This window comes from Solanum stenotomum, chromosome 2, assembly GCF_019186545.1.
Source record: "Solanum stenotomum isolate F172 chromosome 2, ASM1918654v1, whole genome shotgun sequence".
NCBI classification, from domain to species: domain Eukaryota; kingdom Viridiplantae; phylum Streptophyta; class Magnoliopsida; order Solanales; family Solanaceae; genus Solanum; species Solanum stenotomum.
The window spans coordinates 10394115-10411385 of NC_064283.1; the positions used below are offsets into that span (position 1 = coordinate 10394115).

Here is a 17271-nt window from a genome sequence, read left to right on the forward strand (position 1 = left end):
GCGTCTTGTCCACGCTGCCAGAACTGTCGTATACTTTGCCGTCATATAGAACGCTATTGCTTAGTGGATCCGCTAGCTTAACTTTTGTGATCATCTAAAAAGTATGACCCGAGAAATCCCATGTTTGGCTACATGGTTCTTATGGAGAGTTGAGTTAATATGAACTCGTGTCTCCAATTCGGTGCTCAAGACTACTCCCAAAAATATACTTTAGCTCATAAGTGTTTTAAACACATCTTTCTTTAGTTGAGATAATTACTCAAAACTACCCTCTTAAAAGAGGTAATTGCTCTTGAAAACTCTTTCTAAAAAGAACATCTCAAAACCATATTTTAATATGATCATTGATGACTCGAGATATTCATACTGCTTAAACATTGATGGTATATCTAGAGACCATATTGTTTAAACATTGATGACATACTCGATTTGTCATACTAATCATGTTTTAGAAACTCTTTTGCAAAACTCATCTTTTCTCAAAAAGAGATAGTACTCAAATTGCTCAAAACTCTTTTGGAAATCTCAGTTTCCTCTCATCTTAAATGTGAAAACATTTATAAACTTCTTTGGGAATACTTAGTTCCCTAATAACTTTTGAGAAATGAACTTGACTCTTTACTCTTGGCTTAACTTGAAACTCGATACTCCTTTACTTAGCTTGAAACTCTACACTCTTTGCTTGACTTGAAACTCTATACTTAACTTGGAACTTGAGCCTTAAAAATAAATTAAAACGTTCAACAGACTCTTGAAAAGCTTTAGAGACTTGCTTTGACTCCCTTCTTGAACTTCTAGACTCAACTCTTAACTTCACTTGACTTGGAAACTAACTCTCCTTGAATTGGAATTATGAATTCAAGGTGTTTGATCACATGTTATGGATGAGTTCTTGACATTTAGACGTACTTTGGAGTGTTGAAAACAACTATAAAACATAGGTACAGTACCAAGGAACATGTATGGGACAAATTGATCTAAAAATCAGTCCAACACTTAAATATAATCAAAAGAAATGATTAGAAAAAAGACCAAAATGCCCTTAAAATTTCCGAACGGATTTCCCTGCCAACTGTCCAACTTCCAACGGGCACAACTCACTCATACGGACTCAGAATTGGGTAAAATTGGTGGTGTTGGAAAGATAATTCCATGAGCTTCGCAACCATAACTGGAACTACACCCAACTCATCCTGAGATAGGAGTTATGACTGTTCAAAGTTGGTCAAAAACTCACTTTTTCCCCATACTTTGCCAAATTTCCAGATTTTTAATTCTTTCCAAAAATAATAAATTCCATATTTAAGCCTCTTCATAGTTATTTCAATTTTTCGGATGTTACATTTCACTATTGCTAGAACTTAAGAATTTACCCAAAGGTGAATCTATCATTCTACAAATAGTGAAAATTATGAGGTGAATTAATATTTTAGTCAAACAGATATTGTATAGCCAAAGATGTCGTTTATGTTTGATTAAAAATATTCAATTACCTACTAAAGATAAAAATGGCATTTAAATTATGATAATGTGTCGAAGTATATACCCAAAGGAGAATTACGATATATTCTTATTGCTTTGTAGTTATTCTTCTTCATTCACATACTTCATCTGTTACTGTGTTCAATGGATTGAACTTCTCTGAATGGCATGAACAAGTCCAGTTTCAATTAGGCGTGATGGATCTTGACTTGACTCTGTTGAATGACAAACTTACTGCCATTACTGATAAGAGCAGTAAGGATGAGAAGTCTTTTCATAAATCATGGGAGTGCTCTAACAGATTGAGCCTTATGTTCATGAAAATAATTGTTGCTAACAACATTAAGAGTACTATTCCACAAACAGAAAGTGTCAGGGAACACCTGAAGTTTGTGGGAGAACGTTTTCGTTCTGCGTATCAGTCTCTCGCTGGTACACTAATGGCTGAACTCACGACCATGAAGTTTGATGGGTTGTGCAGTATGTAAAATATATCATCGAGATGACTAACATCGCAACAAGACTTTCGACCTTGAGGATGAAAGTGGATGACACATTCTTAGTTCAGTTCATTCTGAACTCATTGCCTCTTGAGTATGGACCATTCCAAATTAACTATAACACTATTAAGAATAAGTTGGATGTTAGTGAATTGTCCAGTATGCTTACTCAAGAGGAGTCAAGACTTAAGAAACAAGGTGGTCATTCCATTAACCTCATAGGTCAAAGAGCTGGTAAAGGACTTAAAGTGAAGGCCAACAAGTTTAAGAAAAAAAATAAATCACCTGCTAAAGTTCCACATGATGCTCATAAGGAACTCAAGGCTGATTTGTGTCGTTTATGTAAAAAAATGAAGGACACTATCAGAAAGATTTCCTGAAACGTAAAGCTTGGTTTGAAAAGAAAGGTACATTTAGTGCTTTTGTATGTTTTGAATCAAACTTAGAAGAAGTTCCTAATAATACTTGGTGGCTTTATTCTGGTGCAACTACTCATGTATCCACTATGTTGCAGGGATTCACTACGATTCAAACTACAAATCCAAATAAAGATTTCGTGTTCGTGGGAAATCACATGAAGGCTCAAATTGAAGGCATAGGGACTTATCGATTGATCTTGGAGACTGGACATCACTTTGATCTATTACAGACTCTTTATGTTCCTTCAGTTTCTAGGAATTTGATTTCCCTTTCAAGACTTGATATTTCTAGATTTGATTTTAAGTTTGGACATGGATGTTTCAATTTATATAAGAATACTATATTTTATGGTTATGGTGTTCTTATTGATGGTTTATATAAATTGAAACTCGATAATAATTTTTCTGAATTCTTGCTTACTATTCATCAAAATGTTGAAATTAAATGTAGTTCACTAAATGAAAGTTTTGCTTATTTGTGGCATAAACGTTTGGGTCATGTATCCAAAGAACGATTAAAAAGATCAGTAAAGAATGAAATTCTGCTGAATTTGAATTTTGTTGATTTTGATATATGTTTGGATTGCATTAAAGGAAAGCAAACCAAACATATCAAGAAAGGTGCCACAAGGAGGACTCAACTTCTTGAAATTATACACAGTGATATTTGCGGACCTTTTGATGTTCCATCTTTTGGTGGAGAAAAATATTTTATCACCTTTATCGATGATTTTTCACGTTATGGATTTATCTATTTGTTGAAAGAAAAATCTCAACCAGCGGACACTCTCAAAATGTATGTTAATGAGGTTAAAAGACAATTAGATAGAAAAGTGAAAATCATTAGGTTAGATAGAGGTGGTGAATATTATGAAAAGTATAACGAATCCGAACAATGTCCAAATCCATTTGCAAAATTCTTTGAGAATGGTGAAGTTAGTGTGAGTGTTGAACGACAAAGTGTGGAAATTAATGAGGTAAGGGTAAATATTTCATTGCCCATGAATGTACCTACTTCCACACAATCACAAATGTTGTTCCTCTTGTTGAAGAATACTTTAACAATGTTGAACAACATTTGGGTGAAACACTTCAAAAAGGAACTAACTCACAAGTATCTAACGCAAATGAACCACAAACAGTGCCATTAACAAAATCGGCCATTTCAGATGATTTTGTGATTTATTTACAAGAGTCAGATTTTGACATTGGAATTAATAAAGATCTGGTTTCATTTTCACAGTCCATAGANAGGAACTAACTCACAAGTATCTAACGCAAATGAACCACAAACAGTGCCATTAACAAAATCGGCCATTTCAGATGATTTTGTGATTTATTTACAAGAGTCAGATTTTGACATTGGAAGTAATAAAGATCTGGTTTCATTTTCACAGTCCATAGAAAACATTGAGTCTAATAAATGGATTGATGCTATAATGAAGAGTTAAAATCCATGGAATACAACAAAGTCTGGGATCATGTTCAATTACCAGAAAATTCTAAAAGAATCGGCTGTAGATCGGTCTTCATGACCAAACGCGATTCTAATGGTAATATTGAATGATATAAAGCCAGACTTGTTGTCAAGGGATACACTAAAAAATGAGGCATTGATTATAAAGAGACCTTTTCACCGGTCTCAAAGAAAGACTCATTAAGAATTGTTTTGGCCTTGGTAGCTCATTATGATTTAGAGTTACATCAAATGGATGTGAAAACTATCTTTCTTAATGGAGACCTCGAAAAGGATGTTTATATGGACCAACCAGAGGGTTTCGAAATTAAAGGAAAAGATCAAATGGTGTGTAAGCTAAAAAAGTCAATATATTGACTCAAACAAGCCTCACTGTAATGGTATATAAAGTTTAATGATACCATATCATCTTTTGAATTTAAGGAGATTACCGTTAATCGGTGTATTTACCAAAAGATCAGTGGGAGTAAGTTTATATTTTCAATCCTATATGTTGATGACATTTTACTTGCTGCTAATGATTTAGACATATTGCGTGAGACGAAAGACTTTCTCTCTATGAACTTTAAAATGAAAAATAAAATACTATATATATATATATATGGGTGAGACATCCTATGTGATAGGGGTAAAAATATTCCGTGATAGATCACAAGGATTATTGGTACTGTCTCAAAAGGCTATATTGAAAAAGTTCTAGAGAGATTTAGCATGAACAACAATAATAGTTTTAATCTCATGCAATGCCCAAAGAATGATGTAAAACGAAAAGAAATGAAATCAATTCCTTCATCTTCTATTGTTGGAAGTTTGATGTATGTTCAAACTTGCACAAGACCGTATATTAGCTTTTTGGTCAAAATGCTAGAAAGATATCAAAGTAATCCTGGAATTTATCACTGAAAAAAAAAACTGCAAAGAACATTTGTGGCATGTTGTGAAGCCACAATTCATGCATTATGGCTGCAGAACTTTTTCAGGACTTGGGGTTGTCGACACCATTACCAAGCCTCTGAAAATTTATTGTGATAATACTGCAGCAGTATTCTTTTCCAAGAACGATAAGTACTCCAAAAGTGCCAAACATATGAAATTAAAGTACTTTACCGTTAAGGAAGAAGTTCAGAAACAAAGAGTGTTGCTTAAGAATATTAGAACTGATCTTATGATTGCAGATCCGTTAACAAAAGGCTTACAACCAAATACATTTAAAGAACATGTTCAAAGAATGGGTTTTGGTTGTACTTATGATTGATGCACTTATGATATTTTTACACTCTGAGCTCAAATTATGTGTTTCTGATATACATTAATGAATTTCTTGTTTCTCATAATGGTGTACACATTATTGTTTGAGATATCACAAGATAAGTCTCTATGAGACATATTGTGGACCATAAAATGTTATATGTTTTTATAGCTTATGAACCTAGTATGATAAGTTGCTAATGTAGTAGTATATGGAAGGAAGTATGTAGCTTAAAATTTATGTACAATCGCCATAACTCGCATTAGTAGTTTGTTATATTGTGGTATTTATGATGGACATTATAGAAGAGATTTATTAGACGCGCAACTAATGTTTATTAAATATTAATGTTATATGGTCATTGGGCCAAGTGGGAGAATATAAGAATTATTATTAATTACTATTAATTATTTCTTACTTATGGCCCAAGTTTACTTGGAATCAAAGTAATACCATAAATAATATTTAATAAGGAATAGATCTCGTCCGTACATTGGTTACTTGATGGACGTACCAGATTAAGTCATAACCTCTATAAATTGGTCCTCCCTCCACCCATTAGGGTTACCACATATTCTCTACATTAATTCATATTCTCTACATTAATTCCATCGCTGACGGTTGTGGTAACATAAAGTTAGAGCAAGGAGGTAGAAACCAATTTACGACTAACGCTTCCGCTTCTCTTTATGATGATGTCTTCCGCATCAAGTATGTGCCTCTAACATTCTTTATATAAGATTATCATGTTCAAGATCCTGAAAGTATTTAATCTTACATTCGAAACATTTCAATTTTCCTGTTTCATTCCAAAATTTAGATGGGTAATTGAATCCAGACTATCATATTTGATAACTCATCCATAACCTCTAGCAATTGGTATGGGGTGTATACCATACCTATGGATAAACAAACACAATTCAATTTCATAAAATGTGAACTCTTTATTAGATCAGTCATTAATTAGTAATATGTTATTTTCTTCTGGATAAATCAACAATCACATCAGCCATGTATTTCAGTCATAAACATACCTGAAATTATGAAGACTTGTGAATCGATTTACTATAGTTGGAACAAAAGCGATGGAAGAAATGATGCTTTTTTGCCGAGTGTTTGTGCTTCGAATGAGTTGAAATCTTTTGTTAGGAGTGTGAAAGATGGAAGATGGATGAATGGTTCTAGAAACCTGTCAATTTGTTAGTGTGAAATTATGTTATTGCCCTTGATCGTCCTAATATAATTACACTAGGTAATTTACCTGCGCTTCGAATGGGCATAAATAATCTTTCTAAGCTTTTGAACAACCTTTTCAATAATCGACTATTATAAGAAAGAAAAAAAGAGTAAATTTTAGTAGGTTTTAAGAACATTTCAACAGAAATTAAATGATTTGACATTATCACATATCTCAATAATTTTAAATAAATAATGAATGATTAAAAATATCTTGAATCATTTTTATCTTTTACATAATTTATCATAATATATGTTTGATGATATAACTATCTTGTTAAAACTGAGTGATGTTTTTATGTAGCGATTAAACATATTTTTTTCTATTTTTTTGTACATGAAAAATATAGAACTGATAATTTTATGGTTAAAATAACTCCTTATTAAAAACAAATTATATACAATTTTTCGATAATCAATATTAGTTATAAATAAATTAAGACCGTTAAAAATGTACACCACAACAATATAAATATATATTTTTAGAGACAATCTACATTGTCTGAGGTCAAACGTTGACCACTTTTCGTTATTGTTACTTTGTTACTCTAACAAAATTTATAGAAGGAGAAAAATAAATTTGAAACAACAGCAAAATAATATTGTTGACCCTTTTAGAAATTCGTTCTTCATTAAACTGCTGGTCTGAATGCCCTTCTAGATGCTTCATCAATTCAACTTTACGACTTTTTCATAAATATGTATGTATAATTGTTGCATTATGAAAGTATAAGTAGATCAAAAAATTGGATTCTACACTCATGTTAAAGAAATATTCTCAAACATTAAAAAATTAAAAATGAGTCTAACCTAGATAACTCAAATGCTCAGCAATGACTTGGGACATAAAGGACAACAAATCTATGTTAATAGACATATCTTTTGTAGCTTAAGATATTACTTTTATTTAGAGCAGGTTTTGTTTCATATTCTTCTAATTAAGCTTGCTGAAAATAGTCATAACTCACACAAAAATATTTAATAGAGCTGAATGAGAAGGAAAAAAAGAAAAGCATTAAAAGGACGAAAGTTTTGTCCAGTGAGATCATATACATACCAAACAAAAAATAATCAATACAATTTTTTAAAGAGACAACAAAACAACGAGAAAAAACATACATTAAAAGGAGTAAACTATGAGATATCCAATGATGATAAATCATTCTAACCAGAAAAGTTCTCATATTTTAAAATAACATTCCTCAGAAAATTGACTAACACTTCAATCAACTTTCAATCCTTAAAGTACTCATAATATCCAGTGATAAAATTTACTAAAAATAGATAACAACAACATACAAACAAAAAATATGGGCATGCAAAATTATTAACTTTCAGAGGATTTTCTAAAGAAGACAAAATCTCATCCTTGTATGTGAAGAAATGACGTTGTTGATGAACAAATTAGAAATTTGTAAGGTTTTTTTTTATTGTACCTTCAACAATTCCAGTAGAGAAAACTTGTGTGAATACTCAATTAACGTTTGTTATTTAATATGTACTAACAAATACTTATAACAATAATATTGTAGAAAATAAACAACAAAATTTAAAGCATGTACTCAAAAATAACAATTAATAATATAAACATAACTTAATGACTGTAAAAACATACCAGGATATGTAACAATAGAATGAAACAGAATGGAAAAAATCGAACCCACCAAATGCATAGTGTCCCCTTAAGAAAATTATTCCTCCCTAATACCCAAAATTTAAAGGAATAGATCCTCTCAGAAAAGAACGATTCTATTCACCAGTATATTGGTACAAAAAAATGGTGCCAATGAGTCATTCAACATGAGCAAAGTACACAATTATTTAATTGTCTAGAAGAAGAAGAAGAAGTTCAAAATTTTCGTTGTTTTAAAATGTGAGGAAATTCCTCTATTTATAAACAACAAAAGATAGTGTGAACAAATGCTTACTGTGTATTATCGAAAAGGTCATAACCTTTCATAAAAGTCACAACTTTTTATAAAAGGCGCAACTTTTCATAAAAGTCGCAACTGTTCATAAAAGTCATAATTTTTCATAAAAGTCACAACTTTTCATGAAAGGGAAGAGTAGTTTTGGAAATGAAATAAATAAAAAAGGAATCCTGGTTTGTGGTGGCGCCACATAGGCGGGTCTAAGGTTCTCTTTTATATATATACTAGTAAAATTATCCGCGCGAATTTTAATATCATGGAATTTATAAAATAATATTTAAACCTATCAGTCATTAATAATGTAAAGGAATATGAAAATTATTACATCTTATTATTATCTTTAATTACAGAAGCATAACTTAATGACGGTAAGAATACATACCAAGAATTGTAACATAAGCAATGGTGTCAGTGAGCCACTCAACAGGAGCAAAGTACACAAATATTTAATTGTGAAGAAGAAGAATAAGAGGTNTGACGGTAAGAATACATACCAAGAATTGTAACATAAGCAATGGTGTCAGTGAGCCACTCAACAGGAGCAAAATACACAAATATTTAATTGTGAAGAAAAAGAATAAGAGGTTCAGAATTTTTGTTGTTTTAAAATGAGAGGAAATCTCTCTATTTATAGACAATAAAGGGTAGTGTGAACAAATGTTTATTGTGCCTTATCGGTAGTGCGCATCGGTCGGTTCGATTCGGTTTTAGGTGTTATTGGTTCGGTTTATCGGTTTTCGGTTTGTAAATACTTCAAACCGATAACTAAACCAATAACATATTTCTTATCAGTTTTTGGTTAATCGGTTTATGGTACTTAATGGTTCGGTTTTCGATTTAACCAATAAGAAAATACTCATATATATTATATACATGATAAGAAAATTTTCAAATAAACCATATGATTTTTCCAGCATTTGGCATGAAAGTAATAATCATAAAAGTAACAATCATTTTCTTGCAAGTTTAGACACTAGACACATTCAAAGAAAAAGTGTGAAAGTAACAATCGTTTAACCATTAACAAAAAGTGTGAAAGTAACAATCGTTTAACCATTAACAATAAGACTAGTAAATTTAGTATAGTCTTATTGGGCTATTGGTTTAACCATTAACAAAAATTATAAAATCGGAAACCGAACCAATAACCCAATAAAAAAATTTGCAAAACCGTTTAAAAACCGTTAGCCTAATAACCCAATATTAATAAACCAATAGTGTTTTTTTCGATTTGGTTTATTGGTTAAATTGGTTTTTGCACACCCCTACTTATCGGAAATGTTATAAGTATTTGGAAAAGTTACAACCCTTTGGAAAGATCCTTTCATAGAGTTCGGAGTCAAAAAGGCAAAAAAAATTGTCAAAAATTCTAAAAGGGCACATCAATTTTTTTTAAAATCAAAAGGGCAAAATCGCTCGTGACGAAGCGATTGATACTGTTGGAACACTTTTCTGCATATTGATAATTGTATAGGTGATGGCTTAATACTAAACCAAAGAAATATAATTAGCATTCGACTGAAATTTGTAACGATTTTATGAGGGGCCTTTCCTGTGGAATATCAATTCTGAAGAACTATTTTCTTTCTGTTTCAAACTTGTTTCACCTGTGTTCTCAGAGGAATGCACCAAAGAGTTAACGTCATTGCTGTGTTGACATATGTGATGGCATTGTTAAGCTACCTGTCTTCTTCACATCTAAACCTTTTCTTGTCTATGTGCTCAGCTTAATGATATGTTTCTCTCTTACGACTGTATTTGACAAATCGGGTGGGGGAGAATGATTACTTATTTTGCTCTTGTTTTGTCTTCTAATTTTTTTCTCGTTTCTGTGCAACTTCTTTCTTCAGGGAATCGAGAAATTTAAGAAGGCAGCTGAAGAGGTTCAAGGGAAGCAATTTAGTGGTCAGGCAAGCATACTGTCCATATACAACTTGTGATGGAGAAATCAGCCAAATTCCTTCTAATTCAATATCTTATGTGTGCTCTTAATTTATACTTAATACTCAGTTCATCTCAAACCCCAGTTAATGTCTAGTACCTCTAATTCAAATTGATTTGGGTTGTGTTGTACTTAGTGAGGTACATGTTGAACCATATTTTCTCGTCTTTTTTTGGTTTTTCTTGAATAGAATAGACAAAAGATATACTGATGGGAATAGCTGTAGGTCTGATGGTACTTTGCATGGAACATAAGTTATTTAAGAAGTCCCCTTTGTATAGAAAACCATTGATCTAGAAGGAAATGTGGACATTCAATTGAAATAATGAGTAAAATTTTCAGCTTGTTATACGACCTTTGCTGGCATTTCATGTGCGGGATGTTGTACATATTAGTTTGTATAGGTTACATGTAGTTTCACAACCATGTCTGTTATTGTAACATAGAAGTAATGAAGTTAAACTTTTGTTATTTCCTCAAGACCTTGGAAAACAAACAGGAACTGAATTGTGATCAAGAAGAATACTAGTGTGCAGTATTATGGCATCAGTTTGGATTGTATTGAAGACTTAAATTGGGTCAAATGGTCATCCATAAGGATTTGGCGGAATTATGGGGTTGAAATTTATCAACTGCACTTCCAATGAAATTGGGAATATTTTGTATATAGCACCTAAAACTTTTTAATCAATAAGATGCTAGTATTTGGTTTCACAAGTAAGGATGTTTATATTTAGCTCATGGCTAGTTACTAATGCATAAGACATTAAATGCTGTCATTCTATCAATATGATTCAATTTGTAGGTTTTCTTCTCTTTTCTTGTATTCTGCTTTACATACCATAGTCTTCATAAAACAATATTTCCTACTTTAAGGTCTTTATCTTTTTTATTTTTTCTTCACGTGTATTTGGCTGCATATTGCTCATTTTCTGTGTGTGCTTACACATTCACCTTCTGAACAGAGGCCTATAATATGACACCTTTAGCATCCGTATAAAGATTGAATTTCAATTTTCATAAAATAAATACTCTCCCAAAGAAATAGAAAAATGGGCAGTCTTAACTGCAAGCAAATAGATGGAATGTTGTTATTAGTCAGTTTTCAAGTGATTGATTTCAACTTATCAAATTTAGTCCAGTACCTGTGCAATTCTTTTTCTTCTTTAGATATTCATTATTGTAACTTTCATGCACTTCAAAAACCAACTTTCTTTTGTTAGCTCTGGACGACTTAGTATCTCATCTGTCTTTGATTCTTCTTCTTACTTCTCTTGTGATGTGCAGGAGGCATTTGTCTTGTGGGACACTTATGGATTTCCATTAGATTTGACCCAGGTAAATAGTGCTCCAACCGGTTAATTCATATCTCAGTGATGAAAACAAATTAAACCTTTTTGTCTCAGTTAATGGCAGAGGAACGAGGCTTGGTGGTTGATGTTGATGGTTTTAATGTTGCTATGGATGCTGCCAGGGAAAGATCAAGAAATGCTCAGAGCAAGGTTCTCTTTGTTGCTTTTGTTTTGTCTACTCTCCCCAACTAGGTTAATTTCCGCTTTGCTGTTTGAGCTGTTAGGAAGTGTTTCATCTAGGTACATATAGTTTTCTTGGGGCATTGTAAGCTTGAATAGTTATGAAATTCTGAATAGTGAGGGGCTGAAGAAATTAATTGACGCCAGAGATTTTTCTTATGTTCACCAATTTGGGGCCATGTCAAGATTGAGTATTTTCTCCGGAAAATAAATAGTTCCATAGGAAATTAAGTTTAGTAGTATTAAAAAAATATTAGTAAGTTTAGAGGCTTAAGCTTGCACCTAAAGGTGTGGCCTAGTGATCAATGAAGTGCGTGCAAACCTTGGAGATTAGGGTTTAAATGTCAGTAAATTTAAATATATTTTGTGATTTCTTCCCATGTGTCCAAGTCTTGTTGGTTATTTGTTCTTATGATGATGTGAGGAAGCAGATGCCTGAATAGATATTTGTGGTACACACAAGCTAGAGCAGAACTCACTGTCATAAAAAAAGCTTAAAAGCTACACAAATGGATGAATTTGACATGGACATGTTCCCAATGGAATGAAGCCTCATAGACCACTTAAGATTTGAGGTGACATGCGATGTATAGAGTGGTAGATTGAGTTACCATGGAAATGGTGCCTGTTCTTCTGTACACTGGGAAGAAGTAGTGGAAATGTTGTTTTTTAGAATGGCTGTGGAAGTAAGTAGGTTACAGCTGAAAAACACCTTATGAAGTGAGGTGCTAGATTGTACTCATTTTTCCAGATTGCATCAGTAGTTGTCATCAGTCAAGTATTATCTTATGAATTTTACCTTCACAAGTTAATAATATATTCTTACACCTCGTTATGTTTTGAACCTATACTTGACAGAATGCTGGTGGTGCTACTGCCATGGATGCTGACGCTACTGCTGCATTGCACAAGAAAGGGGTCGCTGCAACAAATGATATTTTCAAGTTCACTTGGTCTCAGGTTGCTGATTCGTCTTCCTTATAAAACTGGCGGCTTCTTGAATTTGTTGCTTGCTTCAATGGTTATATGTTGTTGTTTGTATTTCATCTGCCTTGAATGACAATATCTCAAACCAAGGACAAAACCTTCTTTCCCTAATTTAACAAACTAATCACTCTTACCCTTTTCATTAACCATGTTTTCATCCTTGCTCAATTATTCATTANNTCAATGGTTATATGTTGTTGTTTGTATTTCATCTGCCTTGAATGACAATATCTCAAACCAAGGACAAAACCTTCTTTCCCTAATTTAACAAACTAATCACTCTTACCCTTTTCATTAACCATGTTTTCATCCTTGCTCAATTATTCATTAATATTTGTTCACTCTGCTTGGATTTCCTGCCTATTTATCTTTCTGACTTGTAGTCTGATATGTTTTCCTTAACCTTTTTTTGTTATTTTCCCCTAACCTAAATGGCTAGTCTCAGCTGCTGTAAAATTATACTATCATTATTTAAGGTGTGTTTGGTATGGAGTGAAAATGTTTTCCAATTTTCCATGTTTGGCTTGTCAAAATATTTTGGAAAACATTTTTTCTAGGAAACCAAGTTCTTTAAAAAGGAAGAAAATGACTTCCCTGGTGGGAGTTGGGATAACAAGTTTCATAGTGGCCTTCCAAGCTTATTTTCTCTCCCCACTCCCCAACGGCCCCCAACCCTCACCCCTTGACCATCCCAACCCCCGCCACCCCAAACTCCCACCCCCACAATGTTTTCCTAGATTACATATAAATGCTCTAGGGAAAATATCATTTTTGCTTACATATAAACACTAGAAAATAAGTAAGAATTCATTTATTTTCCAAGGACACATTTTTCTAGTACCAAACACTTGGTGCTCACATTATTTTTGTTGAGATGGTAACAAAGTGCTCATATCAGAGTTTTACTTCTGAATTTCTTAATTCAGGATCACGAGAGTGAGATAAAAGCTATATACACTGGAAGTGAGTTCTTGGAAAGTGCAGCAGCTGGGGATGAAGTTGGTATTATTCTTGAGAGCACCAGTTTCTATGCTGAACAAGGTGGTCAGGTAAAAACTTTCTTTGATAGTTAGAAAAATGTTAAATAATGATACGTGTACTCTACTTAAAATTATTGACGGAAGGACACTAAAATAGCAATATTGTTATTCTCAATAGTCTTCATGAGGACTAGAGGAGGGTGTAGCCCTTGTTTTTGTAATGTTGTGGTCAAAGGGTCTATGGTATTTAATATCTGTATCCCCCCCCCCCCCACCCCTCTCCACCCCACCCACCAACGCACACATAAATTAACCTGAACAACAATGCTTTATAGAGGGGTGGCCTTTACAGTGCAACTTCAGTATAGTAGAGAGTAGAGACTCATTAATGCCTACATATGTAGGCATTAATGAGTCTCTACTCTTTACTATACTGAAGTTGCACTGTAGAGATATTTGGATGTGAAGCTCCAATGATGAACATTTGCTAATTGTTCACTTAAGGGGAAAGTGTTTCTTGGGAAATATTTAGGGAAGTAATCAAACAAAAGTAATTCTCTCGAATGCCCCCAGGGTTTAGTCTAATGGTAAAATTGCAACAAATGATATGTTGGATAGGCTCAAGTCAGGTGTTGGAGCCCTGCTGAGGACCAAGGCCTTGCATTTATGTGGAGAGTAGAGGAATAGGCCGGCCCAGTATCCACCAAGTTTTGAACTGTGCACCACTGACGCTTAGGGATTTCTCGGTTATCTGTAGATAGACAGAAAAAATGACTCAAATTCTCGTTTTTTATTTGCCACTTTGGAGGGTTTCACTTTTGACCCAGGAACCAGATAGAATCTTATGGGGCAACTCAAATGGAAAGAAAGTTCACAGTCAAAGAAGGTTACAAGTTTGTGTTCTCAGAATGGTGTGCTTGAGGATAAGCCATGAAAATATGTCTGGAGAACCAATGTGCCACTCAGAGTGTCCTGCTTCATCTGGACAGCCCTTAGGGAAGTGGCATTAACTCAAGACAACCTCTGCAAGAGGAAAATTACCCTAGTTAAAAGATGTTGTATGTGCCACCAAAGTTTTGAGAGTGTCAACCACTTCTCCACTGCCTACTGCTTCTGGAATTTCTTCCTTTCTTTCTTTAGACTAACTTGGAGTATGCCCGGTCCATCGAGAAAGCGTACGCTAGTGGGATTTTTCGGGGAGTTGACAAACCCATCAAGAAGGTCTGGGAAATGATTCCTGCAGTTATTTTTTGGGTTGTTAGAGTGAAAGAAACAGCCAGGTGTTTTGAATGGGATCAACTCCAGGACACTGCCTGAAAATTATAGGTTTTTTTTTTTTTGAAATTGGTAACATGTATTCTTCAGCATTAAGGGTATGCTGGCCACCTCCAAAAGTGTGCTTACATAGATAGCTAATTACAATAAGCCTAGGAAATCCACCATCTGTATTTCATTTACTATACATTGCTCTTTACACCAAAAACATAAAGTAGAAATGCATTTCCCTTTGATCTGTTGAATGGAGTTTGATCTTCCTTTGAAAATTCTCTCATTCCTTTCCTTCCATATGGTCCACCATATGCAAGCTGGGACAGTTTTCCACCATCTCTTCTGGCTTTTGCTCCCTCCCCTTCTAATCCAGCAGCTCAATAAATCAGCAGTGTGCTCTGGCATTGTCCAGCTTTCCCCAGCTAAGGTAATGAATAAGGACCAAACTTGAGAAGTTACCTTGCAGTGGAGGAAGAGGTGGCTGTTTGTTTCATTGGGTTCCATACAGAGAGGGCATATGGAATCTAAATGAAATTTCCTTTTCTGTAATGCCTCGTGGGTGAGACATACCTTCCTTACTACCAGCCAGGAGAATCATTTCACTTTAGTAGGTGCCATGCTTTTCCAAGTAGCTTTCCAAGGTCCTCTATCTCTTTCTGTCATCTCTAGAAGGCCCCTTTTGTAGACTCTGTTAACTGAGAATTTGCCATCAGTGTTGTGCCTCCACTTGATGATGTCAGGTTCATTGGTAGTCCCTGTGAAGGTTCTTATTCTGCCAAGTAGAGCAGCCACTCTTTCAACCTCCCAATCATTCAAAAATCTTCTAAAAATTAGGTTCCATCCTTGAGCTGTCCAGATGTTCTCTATTGTGCTATTTTGGTTGGTGCTGATGTTGAAGAGGCTGGGGAAAGCCTCTAGCAAAGTGCCTTGACCATCCCAGTTATCCTTCCAGAAAAAGATTTTTTTGCCATTGCCAACTTGGAAAGTAATGTCCTTCCCAGGTTGGTCCAGAGAGACCTGATTGTCCTCCATAGTCCAACTCCATAGGTGTCAGTGGACTCATCAGTGCACCACTGCCCGTTTTGTCTGTACTTCTGCTGTATTACATTCTTCCACAGGGCTGGACTCTCTTCAGCATATCTCCACAACCATTTCTTGAGCAGGCTGCTGTTTTGTAGCTTTAGGTTTCTAACCCCCATACCTCCATGCTCCCTACTCTTTTGCACTATGTTCCATTTCACTAGATTGTAACCTTTATGCTCCTTTTTGCCATGCCATAGGAAGTTTCTTCTCAATTTATCTAGGAGGCTCCACCAGATAGTGTCGAAACCATCAGAAAGGAGGTCGGGGAAGAAGATTCTACCAACGTTTTGGTAGAATTAGGAAATCAGGGGAACTCGAGGGAGAAGATATCTCAAGAGGAAGGTGATAGGAATGACATCGTGGTGCACAACACAACGGAAACAGAGGAAAATTGGGACATTGAAGATTGGGTGAAAAAAATGAAATTTTGAAGTTCAAAATATTTTTTAAAAATAAACTTAAATTTTTTTTTGGGGGGTGGGGGGTCGAGGGTAGGGGTGAAAATGTTTTCCTCATAGCAAACACACCCTAAAAATGCTTAATGCACTTTAAGCAATGTCAATACTAGTACATGATTTGCTTATTTTACACTATTATTTATTATCCAATATAAAATTAAACAAATAAAAAAAATAGGGAAAAAGGACGAATTTACCCCCGAACTTTGATAAATGGTACGTCTATGCCCTCCGTTATACTTTGGGTCCATCTCAGCCCCTGCCGTCCAATTATCGGTACACACATGCCCCTCTCACTAACGGCCCCCTCATCCTATACACGTGTCTTAATCCTAATCAACTACCCGTTTGATCATTATTTTTAACCCATAAACTAACAACCCGCCCCATAAATCCATACCCACCCGATTCCCTCTAAAATATTCAATTAAAAGATCGTTCCTATCTCACAATTCCTCCTACTGTAATCTGTTTAGTCCATGGAAGAATTCTCTTCACTTCATCATCACCATCTTTCATTTTTTCCGTTACTTCTTTTTCAATCTCCATTAATTCTACACCAACTCTACTCATTTCTCCCTGTCAATTTTCAATTCAATCACTACAAAATCAAAAACACAAAAAATTTGAGAGTTGAAAAATGAGAATTGAGTGGAATAATTCAAATTTTGGAGGTAGAGATAGCCGAGATTTCTTCGCCGAATGTGGACTCTCTACCTCATCCTC

At 34.3% G+C, this 17271-nt stretch overlaps 1 protein-coding gene across 1 annotated transcript in view; it reads left to right on the forward strand.

Moving 5' to 3' along the window:
• Positions 1 to 10137: 10137 nt before the first annotated feature.
• LOC125854254 (uncharacterized) overlaps positions 10138 to 17271 on the forward strand; it is a 24170-nt gene continuing 17036 nt past the window's right edge. Inside the window, exons 1-5 of the mRNA XM_049533748.1 lie at positions 10138 to 10204; positions 11524 to 11574; positions 11643 to 11738; positions 12627 to 12728; positions 13682 to 13804. Coding sequence (XP_049389705.1) covers positions 11646 to 11738; positions 12627 to 12728; positions 13682 to 13804 — 318 coding nt within the window. The 5' untranslated portion in view covers positions 10138 to 10204; positions 11524 to 11574; positions 11643 to 11645. The remainder of the gene's footprint in view (positions 10205 to 11523; positions 11575 to 11642; positions 11739 to 12626; positions 12729 to 13681; positions 13805 to 17271) is intronic.